Source organism: Leptodactylus fuscus, chromosome 4 (genome assembly GCF_031893055.1).
Source record: "Leptodactylus fuscus isolate aLepFus1 chromosome 4, aLepFus1.hap2, whole genome shotgun sequence".
Classification (NCBI taxonomy): domain Eukaryota; kingdom Metazoa; phylum Chordata; class Amphibia; order Anura; family Leptodactylidae; genus Leptodactylus; species Leptodactylus fuscus.
The window spans coordinates 81,750,317-81,767,450 of record NC_134268.1 but is presented as its reverse complement, the minus strand read 5'-3'; the positions used below and the strand labels follow the sequence as shown (position 1 = coordinate 81,767,450).

The window sequence follows — 17,134 nt, the reverse complement described above, 5'->3', positions numbered from 1 at the left end:
ATTGCCTAGGGTCCCGTTCCCAAAGGGGCTCCCGGGATCCAGAGCATCAGGCTTTTAGCCTGATGGTTTGAATCTCCGGAGCTCCACAAGGTTATCGGCATGCTGTGCGGAGCATGGAGATAAAAAGTCCCTGCTCTGCCACAAAAGACCTATGCACAGGACGTCGCAACGCAGGTGGCGTGATAATCTCAGCATTTGGGCATCACTTTTAATTTTGCCCAGGGCCACAGTTTGTCTCTATACCGGCCCTGCCCATACCTTTATATTTTCTTTATGTAAACAAATGCAGCATTATAATAATAATAATAATAATAATAATAATAATAATAATAATACATTTTATTTCTATAGCGCCAACATATTCCACAGCGCTGTACAATTTGTAGGGTTCAAATACAGACAGATACATTACAAAGAAAGTCATTTCACACAATGGGACTGAGGGCCCTGCTCGCAAGAGCTTACAGTCTATGAGGTAGAGGGGGTGACACAAGAGGTAGCAGGGGCGGCATTGCTTATGCAGAGGTCAGACACTTTTGTAATAGAGGTGACTGTCATTACACAAACATAAAACTTTATGAGCCGTCAACAGAAGTGTCCTTTAACATGTGGATGGAGCTTGGACAGATAAAGTTATCCTGAGATGACATCATATCATGTGGGGAAATGTGGGAGCGGGGACAGAGGAAGGTTAAGGGTTTACGTTAGAAATTGTGATAAGCTTGTCTGAAAAGATGCGTCTTTAGTTTGCGTTTGAAGCTGTAGAAATTGGGAGTTAATCTGATTGTCCGGGGTAGAGCATTCCAGAGAAGTGGTGCAGCTCGGGAGAAGTCTTGTATACGAGCGTGGGAGGTTCTGATAATAGAGGACGTAAGTGTTAGGTCATTGAGTGAACGGAGAGCACGGGTTGGGCGGTAGACAGAGATGAGGGAGGAAATGTATGGAGGTGCGGCATTATGGAGAGCCTTGTGGATGAGAGTGATAACTTTATATTTTATTCTATAATGAATAGGCAGCCAGTGTAGTGACTGGCACAGACCAGAGGCATCGCTGTAGCGTCTAGCCTGATAGATGAGCCTGGACGCTGCATTCAGAATAGATTGTAGAGGGGAGAGTTTAGTGAGGGGAAGACCGATTAGTAAGGAGTTACAGTAGTCAAGGCGAGAATGAATCAGAGAGACAATAAGTGTCTTTAGTGTATCTCTGGTAAGCAAAGGGCGTATTCTGGAGATGTTTTTGAGGTGGAGGTGACATGAACGTGCGAGTGATTCAACATGGGGGTGAAGGAAAGGTCTGTGTCAAATATGACCCCGAGGCAGCGGGCCTGCTGCCTAGGAGATATAGTAAGGCCTGAGACTGCAATGGATATATCAGGGACAGGTCTATTAGATGGTGGAAACAGTAGTAGTTCAGGCTTGGAGAGATTTAGTTTCAGATAGAGTGAGGACATGATATTAGAGACAGCAGAGAGACAGTCACTGGTGTTCTGTATGAGTGCAGGGGTGATGTCATGGGAAGATGTGTATAATTGGGTGTCATCAGCATAAAGATGGTACCTGAAGCCAAATCTGGCAATGGTTTGTCCAATGGGGGCTGTGTAGAGAGAACAGAGGAGGGGGCCTAGGACCGAGCCCTGAGGAACCCCAACAGCAAGGGAAAGAGGGGAGGAAACAGAGCCCGCAAATGATACACTGAAGGTGCGGTCTGAGAGAAAAGAGGAGAACCAGGAGAGCGCAGTGTCATTGAGGCCAACTGAGCGGAGCATAGTGAGGAGGAGTTGATGGTCAACAGTGTCAAAAGCTGCAGAGAGGTCCAGAAGAATAAGAAGAGAGGAGTTGCCATTGGATTTAGCCATTAGGAGATCATTGGAGACTTTTGTGAGAGCCGTTTCAGTAGAGTGCAGAGCGCGGAAGCCAGATTGTAAGGGGTCAAGCAGAGAGTTAGCAGAGAGATAGCGGATTAAACGAGAATAGACCAGGCGTTCCAAGAGTTGATGAAGGAGAGGTTAGAGACAGGTTGATAGTTAGCAGCACAGGATGGGTCCAGGGAGGATTTTTTCAATAGTGGGGTTATAACAGCATGCTTGAAGGAGGATGGGAAGATTCCAGAAGAGAGAGAGAGGTTAAATATTTTAGTAAGGTAAGTAGTGACAGCAGGTGACAGAGATTGGAGAAGGTGTGAGGGGAAGGGGTCACTGCTGCAGGTTGTAGGGCGAGATGAAGAAAGTAGTTGGGAGACTTCCTCTTCTGTAACAGGTTCAAAAGATGAGAATGGACAGTCTGTAGTGCAGTTGGTGAGGGGATCATTGCTATGGTAGGTGGTGGGATCAATGCCACCTGGGGCTTGGGCAGTAATTTCCTGACGGATCTTATCAATTTTAGCATGGAAATACTTGGCCAGGTCATCAGCACTGAGGTCTGTGAATGGCGTCTGCACCTTGGGTGTGAGTAGGGAGTGAAAAGTTTCAAAAAGCCTTTTACGGTTGCTGGAGAGAGAAGAGGGCGGTGAAATAGTCTTGCTTGGCGAGGTAAAGGGCAGAACTATATGTTTTAAGCATAAATTTGAAGTGGAGGAAATCTGCAGGTGAGCATGATTTTCTCCAGAGACGTTCGGCAGACCTAGAGCACCGCTGAAGAAATCGTGTCTGTGGCGTGTGCCAGGGCTGCTGCCTCCTACGTGGGACTTTACGAGTGGAGGGGGGAGCCACCTCATCCAATGCATTTTTAAGGGTTTCATTATAGTGACTGGTGGCCAGATCGGGACAGGAGATTGAGGAGATGGGGGACAGAGAGGACTGTAGAGTATCTAAGAGGTGCTGGGTGTCGATAGTATGCAAGTTCCTATATGTGTGTTGGGTAGGTGTATCTTGTGAAGGGGAGAGGGCACTGATGGTGAGAGACAGAAGGTTATGATCAGAGAAGGGCAGAGCAGATTTAGTAAATTTAGAAACTGTGAGGAGTCGATGGAAGACAAGATCAATCGTGTTTCCACCTACATGTGTGGCAGAAGAAGAACATTGTGAAAGACCAAGAGAAGTGGTTAATGAGAGAAACTGTGAGGCATTGTCAGAATGCCAATTGGTACTGCATGCAAACAAGCAACTTCATGCAATTCTGATTTAAAGTGAATGTTTTATAAAAAAAAAATAAAAAAATGTATATTAGTTGCTAAAAGTGAAAATCAAACAAAAAGTTATATGCCCCAAACCTCCTAAAAATAAGAGTTCAACATGTGCAGAATTCATTCATATCACTAACGCCTACACCTGCATGAATACGTCTTCAGAAAATCACTAGAACTGGAAGGATAAAACTGCATTGAAGTTGGAAATGTTAAAAAGTGTCAGCCTATAAAATGTAGGGATTACACACCGTGAAAAGCAAGTGAACCCCTAAACCCTATATATATTTTTAAAGTAGACAACCTGAAGATTATATGTGTATCAATGGGGTATCAATAGTCACATCCACCTTCATGTAACTTTGTGACAAACACAAATAATTTTTTTAAAAAATGCACTAAAACACATATTTGCACCTAAAACTCATATTCAATTTTACATTCACACACAAAATACATTTCAAATAAAAGCTCAACACAATTTATATATACTGCAAACATCAACTGCTACAAGAGTTTGTACTCTCAAAAACACTGATACAGAAGACATGCAAGATTTTGCTGTTATTCACTAATATGTTAAAAATCTATTCTGCACATATCAAACTGTGACTGTGTTACCAAAATCTAACTTTTTTGAGATTGCACAGCATACCATATATAAAAACACAACTTAATATTTCATATACACAACCACCTTCATGCAACTTTGCAGCAAACAGAGATTACAAGAAAACATTGCACAAAAATTCTGGACAATGGTAAACATCTGGGTTATAGTGCCAATAAACGGGTTACTGTATGTCCAGAGAGGTATTACATAAGAATACCCTTGTGATTAGACTCAGAGGGGTATTACATTTTCCCTCTATGTGACAGTCAGAGATCAAAAGTAAAGTGTATTCTCTGATTTATAGTAGAGGGGATAACATGGACAGAAGTCCATGCTACCCCCCATTGGGGTCACAATACAGATGATCATAATGATTTATCATCTCTGTGCTGTCTGCAGGGCTGCTCCATCCTCCTACCATAGCTCTTAAGATGCTACCTGAGGCAGGAGGGGAGGGACATTTTAGATCCCTATATCTCAGGATTGGTTAGGGCTATGAAGATCATTTTAACTATAATGGACCGATTTGATAAACCTCTGCTGCAGCCCTCATGTAACTCCCTCCTTCTTTTTTTATGTCTAAAGGGACCTAAACAGAAATGGAACACATCTCTACTTCCTCTCCTTACGTTATTTTCCAAATCCCTCACTCTGTATTTTCTTCTCTTCCTCTTCCCCCCTCCTTGCCCACATTTTGTTACAGCTGGCCTGAGGGACCTTCAGCAACAATGCAGAACTTTTACCTTAAAGGAAAAAAAAAACTTGGTTGATAAAAACATTTATAAAAAAAAATAACAAAACCCCCCCTAAAACTAAGTATGGTGTGGCCACCAATTGTATAAGTATTCCTGGAAGTGATGATATGGCCCACTAAGATTCCTGATCACAACATCATTGACTTTGTGTGGAATTATATGAAGAGACAGAAGGATGTGAGTGGACCTTTGTCCACAGAAGATATGTCATTAGTTCGCCAAGATGTTTGGAACAACTTCTGTACTAATATTCATCAAAAACTGTGTGCTATTATACATAACAGAATTGCTGTAGTTCTGAAGGCAAAAGGAGGTCACACCAAATATTGTTCAACAGGTGAACATTTGAACAATAATTTTGCCATAGAAATGAAGGCACCGTTATTAGGAACACCATAAGGATGGGATTGAGGCTACGTGATGGTACTCCCTGGAATCAGTTAGTGCTTCCCTTGCTGGGGGAAATATTTTTCTAAAAACCATGCTTTAATTCTTCCATAAAAGCCTACAATTCCCAAACTGAAGGATGCAGGCAGCGCTGCACCTCCCATGAAGCGACCTGAAGCGAGCGCTTCAGGCGGCGCTATGTCAGGACTCCAGGGAGGGCGGCATTTTTGATTACCTAAGCCAGTCCAGGACAAGCTGTCCTGGACTGGCTTAGCACCGAGCGGTGGTTTGGGGAGGCCGCTGGAGCAGCGCTGCTCCAGCAGCCTCCCCTCACGCTCAGGCAGAGAGCAGGTCATCTCTGTGCCTGCTCTCTGCCTGCGAACGGCCACGCCCCTTCGCACCGCCCCCTCCACCCGGGGGGGGGGGCGGCTTTCTGTAGTTCGCCTCGGGCGGCAAAAGGGGTAGGTTCACCCCTGGATGCAGGTCTTAAAAAGAATATCCAGTCTGGTCTACGGCTCATAGGTTGGATTGTGGCTATGAAGTCCATCCAAAATTCCTCTCACAATCTCCCTAACCTCAAGTCCATAAAAGTGAGCAGAGTACTATCCCATGTCCTGACTGCAAAATGACACATGAGCTGACTTATATCCTACAGGTTGTTAGCCTAACTAAGACACTCCAGCTTAATACCTCTTCACTAATCCCGAGCATGAAGAAGACTGTCTCCTTCCCCAACTAAAATATTCCAACTTGAGGGCTGTAGCATCTTCTGATCATTATAATGGAGTCCGTGTGGTTTCTCTGCTAACCACTTTTTAATGCATTCGGTATTCCATTTGGGGGGTCCCCAAGCGACTCCCCGAATGGAATACCGAATGCAGATGTAAACCAGGCCCTTGTCCTTTCTTCTTTTTGTACTCTATTCACTATTGGTTTTCACACCACAGAATGCATTGATGATGCTTCCACCTTCATTTCTTATTACGTTCTGTCTTTTTGACCTATTCAGTGTTTTACGGGAGCGTTATATTGTCTTCTATCAGTCACATTTCTACCAGTGACTAAGATTCATTAGCCTTTTATACTGTCTAACTTCTGGGGAATAAAATTTCAGTTATAGAGACAATGCATTTTAGTAGTAAACTATCTTACACAACGTATAAATCAACACTGATCTCTGGTTATTGGCAATAATTTCATTCTGCACCTTCTCCTAATGTTCAGAGGTATTACCTATAGGGACTTAAGAGGTAGCAATCACTACATGACCATAAAGCCCCAGGGGATCCAAAGGCCTCTCTAAAACATAACAAGACACCAGTATTTTAGACAGCACATGATAAATGGGGGACCTATTACATACTTTGCATTGGAGCTCATGGAGCTTCAAGTTACACCTTCGCCCATAATGGTCAGTCTGAACGAGATTCTTGAAATATGTGAGCTGTTATAGTAAAATAAATCCATAAAGTTACCTCTAATTTTAAAATAACTTTACATTCATTAATAGTACAACTTATTAAAGTCTATAGAGAGGACACGGGAATCGGAGGCTGCTGCAAAACGACATATTCTGCTACACTGTGAATGTGATAGCTCTGTTGACACTATTATATCTTGCAAAATAAGGCTCAACCACTTTACAGAATGAGACAAGAAATCAGTTATTTGCCAGCAGCAACCTCCTTATCCCCTCTGCCGCCTCCATAGATTTCTCTGTGTAAAACTGGATATGGATACAGTTACTATTGGTGATGAGTTTAAATGAAGGGAGAGGAAGAAAGCAGCCTGATAAGTGAAGAAGACATATTACAGAGTTTTACAACATTTGTAAAAGTTAGGGAGAAGAAAAGAGTATTAAAGAAAAAAGCTAGCTCATCTTCTAATGGTATGTTCACATGGAGTTTTTTGCAGACGGATTTTGAAGTGGAATCCGCCTCAAAATTCTCCTGCAAAAATGCCTCCCATTCATTTCAATGGGAGTTGCTCGCAGTTTTTTTCCGCTAGAGATTTTTTTCAGCTAGCGGAAAAAAAAAAGCAAAATGTCCTATCTTCAAGCGGATTCCGCAGCTGAGTCAGCCTAGCGCCGCACCTCCCATGAGGCGACCTGAAGCGACCGCTTCAGGCAATGCTATGCCAGGCCCCCGGGAAGGGCGGCGTTTTTGCTGACCTAAGCCAGTCCAGGACAAGCTGTCCTGGACTGGCTTAGCGTCACGGTCTCGGCAGCCCGGCACGGGAAGCGAGCAGTGGATTGGTAAGGCCCTGTGGACGCAGCGCTGCTCCACCGGCCTCCCCTCACGCTCAGGCAGAGAGCAGGTCCTCTCCCTGCCTGCTCTCTGCCTGCTAATGTCGCCCCTTCGCTCTGCCACCACTTCGCTCCGCCACCACTTCGCTCCGTCCTGCCCCCTCCGCTCCGCCCCCTCCTCCCGGGGGGGGGGGCTTTCTGTCGTCCGCCTCAGGCGGCATAAAAGCTAGGTTCACCCCTGAGTCAGCCGCAATGTCTGCGACTCGAGACACCCTTCTGATTAGGCCCATTCATTCATAGCTATAGAGAGGATCCTCTGAGACCTCTTACACATAAAAATGTACAACTTTGTTAATGTGACACAGTATTGCAGATTTTGCATTGAGTCCCAGGAGTTTTAAGCTACACCTCTGACAAGAAGGCTGCCTGCAGACAATGATATGGAACTGCCTGTTGTGGCCTAAATACCACTAACTAACCTGGAAAGCTGCAGGGACATTTCTACAAACAAAAAGCCACTGAACTCAATGGCTTACTGGATTTTACGCGTGTATTTGGGGCAAAATGCGCGGCGCGTTACTCCGTGTGAACGGATAATTTGGTACCAACCAACACATATCCTGGCTAAAGACAGAGACTGCTTTCCCCCTTCTAGAAACCTCAGAGCAGGAGCCCCCTCCCATTTACAGAGCAACACAGGAATAGCAAGTTAACCATTTACCGACCAGCATAGAGCTGGGAAAGTGCAAAATCAGTATTACTAAGATTACCAATCACACCATGTTTCACCTTGTGTGTACCAGAAATATCTCACTATGTTCCACTATTGGACACCTGTCTATCAGAAGGACATCCAGTAGCTGAACTACAGTGTGTGTGGAGAAGGACATCCAAAATATAAAACTAAAATGAGAAAAAGGATGAATTCTGTACTGAAATAATAGGATTACATAATGCCTGGCTTGCAGTCTGCTTATAAAAGTGTATTCAATCAATATGTTTCACAAAATATGATTATTACATTTTATAGAAGAATTTTTTTCTCAGATTTCTCTACAATATTTACTGTCCATTACTCATGTATTATACATTTACAAAATAATCTGATCTTTCAATCAATTTGCTTGAAGTAATAAACCAAGGTCTGTCCTATGAAAAATGCATCCGGTACTTGTTCTATTGAGGGAAGTAGATATAAGCAAGTGATACATGCATTGTATATATATATATATATATATATATATATATATATATATATATATATATATATGTGTGTGTGTGTGTGTGTGGAGATATATATATATATATATATATATATATATATGTTAGTAAAAATATATATGTGCAATGCATCCTAATAGTGTCCTATATAAGCTAGAACCGCCCATTCCAGTCCCAGTTATTCAGCAGTTGTACCTGGCGCTGCTCCTGTTTGCATGGGAAAATAACATTATGATTTGTATGCTGAGAACCTTTCTGTGAATACATCTCCAAGACCAGAGCTCATTGACTACAATTTAAATAAAATATCTTGCTGCACTGATGCACAAATACACCAAGGAATACGCCTTATTTGGTTCTAGTTTTTCTTGCAAAATCGCCTTGCTACATCTACTTCAAGATGTTTTCTTTAGAAACCATTAATCCATGCAAATTGATGCCGAGTTAGACATTACCCATCCATGAAACATGTCTGTGTGATCACATCAAAAATCCCCCAGGGAATCCTATGGGACGTTTCCATGAAAACCAATTGTCAAGAGGCCACTGAAATATCATCACACAGGTACATACTGTAATAAAACCAAGTTGACATCTCATCCAGCTATGCATGGCTTTATTGGATTTATTGTAAATGTTTTCAATGTGTTCTTTTTCCAAGTGTCCCATATGAGGTAGGAATGTCATGAAGAATCTACCCATAAAATGTCACTGTACATTGCATCAGGAGAATGACTGAGAGCTTTCATTTCTTATTTTGCAGCATCAAATAAGATGTGCGGTGTTATATACACTATACTTAAGGAATCCAGTGTACCTTCTTTATTTTTAACCCCTATTTAAGACCCTGAAAAGCTCAACTCTTGGAGAGGGACTATATAATTATAAGAGATAAGTAAATAATTATATTGTAGCACATCAATAGTGCTAATGGGGAGACGTAGATATAGTTACATAGTAGATGAGGTTGGATGAAGACAACAGTCCATCAAGTCCAACCTATAACCCTACAATCCGCCACAGTGTTGATCCAGGGGAAGGCAAAAAACCCCATGAGGATTATGCCAATTGCCCCATTTCAGGGGAAAAATAATACGGTCCCGAATATTTAGTATCATCCTGATGTCAAGCTGATTAGGATTGGTCAGAGTTAGAAATAGTCATTAATAAACCATTAATAGGTGTGTTGTTATTATTGATAATATTATCAATAATACTACATACTTATTTTTCTTTAAACTCCTGAAGAACAAGAATAAGTATGCTTGTCATGAGTAACAGGTAGTTGCATGATCATGACATAACATACCCATCTTGGTGATCATGTGGCCATTGCTAGTGAGCCCATACAGATAGACGTTCGCCAATTGAAGCACCTTAGTTACAGCAGCATTATTTTTTGGCATTTCTAATAAAATATAAATTAAATGTGTAAGAAGGTGTATGAACATGAAGCACTTCACATGATAAAACAAAATCTTATAAACTATCAAGCAAAATTGAAAAAAAAAAAAGATCTCCAAATAAACTGTTCTGATCCTTAAGACCAAAATTGTCCCAGTCCTCAATGGGTAAAAGATCCTACAATCACAATCTTAATGAAAGGTAAGGTGTATGTGAAATCTAAATAAATGCATTGTTATTACAGGTAAGATCTACATGAAGTGTCTTTAGATCATGGCCACATCTTTGTGCTGTCACCTTCTGCTGATTTCTTTCTGCATGCATGTCTACAGTATGTCGGCAATAGCTAATACATGTACTAAGGAGTCTCAGAATACAGTAGGACTGCTCGTGTGTTTATTCAAGGATTCTTACAGCATCTTATACGTTTGTTTTTCCAGCTCTTAAATACTTAAGGACATTATAAGCTCCAACTCATTTAGCACAGGGCAATGATCCATCCTGCTGTGGTGGGTGAAAGCTGCAGACACTTAGAAGTGATGATAGGACTGACTGCAGCATACATCATAATGGCAGCGATGAAGCTATAGGCTCTGCAGCACTGGGGAAAAGACTTAATTAAGGATTAGAACTGCCCCACACAAACACCAAGAGGCAGATTACTCGCACTTACCCATTTCTAACCCTAGGTGTCGCCACCACACCGTCAATAAATAAGTCTTACGCAGCTTTTCCATTTAATTGGGAAGTAACAGAAGGTTCAATAGTCTTGATAAATAAGTCATTTGCCAAAACGAACAATGAAGCATTGTGCTTGAGAATAACAGTCTAATCTGCAGCATTATGTCCATTCCACTGTTATTCCTTGCCTATCATTGTCATGACCTTTTATTTGATCAGTGATAGGGTCAAGTAACATTATAAAACATGATTATTGATCTTTGGCTGCCTGCTACACAACACATACAGCAGTGGCCATGGGTCTTCTGGAAATTGCTAAAAGATAACCCCATGCTGATGACTTTCTAGATAATAAGTGAGTATGTGAATGTGAACAGGATGATATGTGCAAGGCAGCAAAATAGGCATGAACTCCTGCAATGAGGGGAAAGAGTAGGAGAGGAAATGACAGCTATGTAAAGTAAGTCAAGGGAGGGAGAAGGAGATGGAGAGGAGAGGAGGGAGATGGAGACTATTAGCGATGGGCGGGCGAGAATCAGGCGACTCCTGTTTTCCTGTGTGTTTGCCAGCACAACCTCAGCTCTGTCTAAGCAATACAACTTCATAGCAAGCAAGAAGCCAGCACATTGCTACTGTCACACAATGGACCTGCCAGGTAACACTTTGCTTCCTTATTTTGCTAGGCAATGTATATACAGCCATTTGGGGGTTGCACTTGCAGCTATAAAGTTTACCCTGTTACTTAGCAAGGGGCTAGCCTTCTTCTTTAAGCTTCAGAGAGAGCTTTCTTTACAGGGAATTGATCTGTGTTAGTTTTTGACAGCGATTATTTGCAGTTATTGATTTTACAGAGCAAAGAACAACTACAGTAAGTGGCCTTTATATCAGGTCACAGGAGCCAGGGCTGGAAAGTTCTTAATTTCTGGGTCAGATATAGATGTATTCATAGTGATTGGGGCTTTTATATAGTCCGAGGGCAGGAGAGAATCGGACTGATCATTTAAGCTCCTGACAGCTAGCATTGACTATAGTCTGCAATGTCTCTTATGATATGGAGAATTGTGCACATGACATGTAATACTATTGATGCATAGTAGTAAGGATAAGCAGACACGTTTCCTGTATTGATAGTGTACTTTTATTTAAAGGTTCAGCACAACAAGCAATCTGAGTAAGCGAAGCCAAGCAGGGGACTATAGGCGAATCCATAGTAGCAGAAGCATCTTGTGGAGTCCAGGCTGCCAGCTCCTAGCTGTATTAGGATGGATCTATGGGGCATTGCTACAGGAGACAGAAGAGCTGCGGTCAAGCCTTTGAAGTGGGAGCAAAGCTTCCTGAGAGTTGCTAAAGTGCTGCTGTCCATGGTGCTGATGCTACTAGCGCCACCTACAGTCCATGCTCAGAATGACACAGAGCCCATAGTGCTGGAAGGAAAGTGCCTGGTGGTCTGCGATTCCAACCCGTCTTCAGATGGAGCCATCACATCGTCTCTGGGTATCTCAGTGCGATCTGGAAGTGCCAAAGTGGCTTTTTCAGCTATTAGGAACACCAACCATGAGCCCTCTGAGATGAGTAACCGCACCATGACTATCTATTTCGATCAGGTAGATTATATTACAATATTGTATCATATCCGTTTATATTAATACATATCAGACAATTAGAAACTTAACCTATGAGCAAAGCCATCTATAAGCTTGCGTTATAAGACGCTGAATAATAAAAGATGAACATTTCTAATGCCCTTTCCAATAGCATATAATAGAGCCTGGCACATAACATGTGCTGTACAGTAGGACCCCAGTCACACTCGCTGTAATGGATAAGTGCAGGGAGCTGACATCTCTCCAGCCCACAATCTCCATCCTGACAACTTGATGGTTCACCTCTGACTTTTCTAAAGTTTGCCTGTCTTCCTCCGATGTTTCCTGTGACATATGTACTTTCACAATGATCTTTTGATTGGGAAGAGATAAAAAAAAAATCTGAGAGCTCCTTCCTACCTCGATATGTATTTTATGAATTGTTCCATTGTCAGTAGATGTCAGTAAATCTGCGGTTTCGTCGCATTTGTGTCACAAATTAGACATCTCCCTACTAATCCTGTAGTGTCATTAATGATGTTAAGAATCAATCCACAGTGTATATTTAGGTCTAGTCATGGAAATATATGTATTGATCTGCAGAATGCAGCGACATCCCTTCTGTTTTCCCGGGGAACCAGATAAACCTATATCTTTGTATGACATGGCTATTAGCAGTGGAACTAAAGTGTCAGAACTATTATATCAGATGTATATATATATATATATATATATATATATATATATATATAATCTGATCCATATAATATGGGCTCAGTCTAAGCCATAGATTTTGATCTGAGAGCCCTGAAATTCCAATGACAATTGTCGCAAGGATTCCTGTAAAATAATTGTCTAACGCCACTAGTGCAAATAAAGGATGTAATTTAATAAAACTTCTCAATCCATCCTTAAGTGTTAATCTATGTATTTCTGTAAAACAGTGGAAACCCTTACGAGGCAGCTTATAAAGGAGTAGGAATCTTGTAAACGCCTCTGTAAAGCTCTTGTATGGAACTTGTGATATATTGTAACTGCCAGAAGATTCTCTCTTGCCCTAATACTGTCAAATATCACCCTCTTAATTTATAGGGTTATCTTTATGTAATATATGGACAGTTGTTGCCTCACCTTGGCTTTCCACTTCATTGTAGTGCAGGAGATTGATTGACTTCTAGAGATCCCCAATCCTCCATGAGTAGCCTTCACACTCCAAGTGTGATTTATGAAGACTTTCCATGCTGTCACTGTCTTGCTACTTCACACTACATAGTACTATCCTGATTTACAACTTACGTCTTCACCTTTTTCTAGGTGCTAGTAAATATTGGGAATCATTTTGACCTTGCATCCAGTGCATTTGTAGCGCCAAGAAAAGGAATATATAGCTTCAGCTTTCATGTGGTCAAAGTGTACAACAGGCAGACTATCCAGGTGAGTGACCTTATATTGTACTGATGTGTATATGGAAATAATGACAAGTATTATTAATAAGGTACCTCTAGGACTGGTGCCCTCTACCCAGCTTAATATAGAAAATGATACATTGATAGATATATACTAGGACATGGGGGGGTTGGTGATACAAAAGGAGATCATACAAATGTCCTCTGATAACCTTATAAGCATAACCTTGTAAAATAGCTGATTTATAGGATGGGCCAGTCTTAATTTAATGACAGATTTCCATAAATGTTGTTATATCCTTCTCTTTCCCTTCCAGGTAAGTCTCATGCAGAATAACTATGCGGTGATCTCAGCCTTTGCTGGGGACCAGGATGTCACCAGAGAAGCGGCCAGTAATGGGGTCCTGCTGCATATGGAGAGAGCTGATAAAGTGCACCTAAGACTGGATAGGGGCAACCTCATGGGAGGCTGGAAATATTCGACCTTCTCTGGCTTTTTAGTATTTCCATTATAAGGAGAGAACAACTTAGACTGGACAGTCCATCTAACCATTAATGTGGTGGAACAAGATCTTATCTCCAACATCCCTCCCAGATTGTCTCTGTAGAAGAACGAATTCTCTTCTAGGTAAAATATTTACTATGATATTGACATTTCCTTGGGAAACTGATCCTCTAATTAGTTTTAGACGACAGTGATCTTTAGGATAAATGAAATTATCGACCTGAGCAATTTGTACCTGTGATTGTAAAGTCAATATCGGAATTTATTGTTGGGATCATTGACTTTTTTGTTGTTGTTCTGAGACAAATCCTCGGACCCACAGAGTTGATAGGAGGCATCACAAAGAGAAGATTCCAATTCCGTGTTCTTGCAATGCTTCTTTTAGTGTTTGTATAGCCTTAAGAAACGAATGGCTTGAGTCTCAGTAATGTATATTTTTGGATTTCTGGACATGACTGTGTCAAGAAGTGCTTTATACAGACAAGCGACATTTGCACGATTGGAATTACCTATTTCGTTTTGTGTTGTTTGTGTATTTCTTGGTATATTTTTTTCTTTTCAGGGTGCTGAGATGTAAATTAGGTTGACCAATACGAAATCGTATATAGCTGTAAAGCAAAGTAAAGCTTATCGATTAAAGCTGTCTTCTTTCCAAGTCTTTGCTTGAGTGCACACTTTCTGGACCCAGTGTACAGCGCATATGCGTATCTATTGTAATGTATCAGCTCACACAGCCCTGTGACAATGGACACCACACAATGCTAGCCTGCTGTATAGGAGCCTGACAACCTCATCCCTGTGACAGTGTCTGATCTGCAGCATAGGAGCCTGACAACCTCATCTCTATTACAATGGACACCACACAATGCTAGCCTGCAGCACAGGAGCCTGACAGCTTCAGCCCTCTGACAGCGGACGCAACACAATGCAACAGAGTCTAGGCTGCTACACAGGAACCTGACAACTTCAGCCCTCTAATACTGGACACCGCACAATGCAGCAGAGCCTGGACTGCTGCACAGGAGCCTGACAACTTCAGCCCTATGACAGTGTCTAGTCTGCGGCATAGGAGCCTGACAACCTCAGCCCTGCCATAGTGGACAGCACACAATGCAGCAGAGCCTAGTCTGCAGCACAGGAGCCTGACAACCTCAGCCCTGTCACAGTGTCTAGACTGCAGAATAGAAGCCTGACAACCTCAGCCCTGCCATAGTGGACAGCACACAATGCAGCAGAGCCTAGGAATCTGCACAGAACCCTGACAACCTCAGCCCTGCCATAGTGGACAGAATACAATGCAGCAGAGCCTAGGAAGCTGCACAGGACCCTGACAACCCCAGCCCTGTTATAGTGTGTAGCCTGCAGCAAGGATCCTGACAGCTTCACCATACCCAATGAACAGAAAATCTTCTCTACTTGCTATCGCATCTGCTTTCAGCACCAATACAGTGGACAGCGCATAAGCGCTGCTTTCTATTGCAGCCCCCTCCCCACAATACATATACAATCCTTGGAGAGGGGTAAATCATCATTTAATAGTAGTTCCATTTCTGTACACATAGGTGCACTGAGTGCCATCCACATAACATTAGTTCGGGTTCCCGAGGAATATACAAGTGTCATGTAGACGAGGAGCAGTTGGCATGACTAAGCAGCCCGTCATATAGTGGAGATTCAGACTCCCAGAAGTCTTTGCTCTTACAAGAAGATGACAAGGCTTTGCTCCAAGACAAATGTATTATTCATTCTTACAGAAAAGGAGAGTGTGCCCCAGATACATTGCATCTATGTAACCACTTTTATTAAATGGTTACAAATGTATCAATTGAATTTTACTGTAGTGATACCACAATAATATTGTATGGAGCAAGTAAGACCCCTATATAATATGAAGGTGTATTCCTTATCAGGAGAGGAATCCCTACAGTAATATACAAAATATATATTAATGGATTCAATCCATAGTTATCATCTATCCTTCATGCACACCCTGCTGTATTTCTTCTTTCTACATGACAGATAATATTTAACTCTTATCAACCACAAAGCTGAAAGCCTCTTGCATATTTCATTGTATAGATTTGTAGATCAATAAAAATGTTGTATCTATGACATTTGTTTTATTCAGGATATTACTCTAAAACCTTTTTATGGAAGCCAGCATTGCAGGCCCTGTAACTATAGACAGGGAAAGCAATGGCTGCAATTTTACTTCTGCCTTGTTTTATGCGCAAAGTTAATTTTATCCTGTTAATAATATTTTATGCAGGTTATGTTCACAATGTAGTAACTTTAGAGCAACTATAACACCTTAAAATAGATATATTTAAATTTGACATAATTGGATGAACAATTGCAAATAAATATGCGTCATATTTTAGTGTATCCTTATGGCATAAGCAAGCTGATAAAAGTAGAGACTATATACTGTACACTAGCCATATACTTTGTAGTATAACCAATCATCCCATAATGGAAGAGAATGTTAATGTATGACCTAACATAAATTATCCCTCCTAATAATTTAATCTTAATAATTAAGAAATAATATGGCACATAATAAAGAAGGTGAAACATGTTGTAATGTTATGTAAATAATACGTGGAGCTCGTGGTAATAATTCATTACTTTTTTTTAGGAAAAGTGAACACTTAACAGTTGTAGCAAAGTTTAACATTATAGTTAACAAGTTAAAGAGTGAAAGCAAACTTTAACTTGACTTTTTTCAATGACTTCTGTTGTGTGATATCATGCTGCACCATGTTATAAGATTCAAGTTAAAGACTGCTGCATCTTTATTTTCTATATTTAGTAATATAAATTAATGAAAATATAGAAGAATGCGAGCTGTAATTTAGCAATTAAAGCAATAATTGTATATTTTTTTATTGTACACAATCTAACTAATTTATTGTAAATTGGTTGCCATTACAATATAAACCATTTATTTTTTAAGTAATACATCCTCTATATGAATATTATCATACCTTTATACATAGGAATGTTTCGGGTGTACTTTACAGATTTGTGGATTTGTTCATGGCTGAGCTATCTATATTTTTTATCTATCCCAAAAGAGTAATGGTGTTATATTAGATTTATATATCTATACATTTTCCAACTTGCAGCTTAATCTTCACATTAAAAAATTATAAAATGTGTTTTTCTTGGAAAAATCCATCCAGTAACCAATGCCATTCAGCTCAATACAGAA

At 41.0% G+C, this 17,134-nt stretch overlaps 1 protein-coding gene across 1 annotated transcript; it reads left to right on the top strand.

The window, feature by feature from the left end:
- The first annotated feature begins 10,951 nt into the window (after positions 1-10,951).
- Positions 10,952-14,598, top strand: CBLN2 (cerebellin 2 precursor). Its single transcript, XM_075270719.1, has 4 exons — positions 10,952-11,081; positions 11,575-12,030; positions 13,324-13,443; positions 13,733-14,598. The coding sequence occupies exons 2-4, from the start codon at positions 11,689-11,691 to the stop codon at positions 13,928-13,930; spliced, it is 660 nt and encodes a 219-aa protein (XP_075126820.1). The 5' UTR covers positions 10,952-11,081; positions 11,575-11,688; the 3' UTR covers positions 13,931-14,598.
- The last annotated feature ends 2,536 nt before the right edge of the window (positions 14,599-17,134 follow it).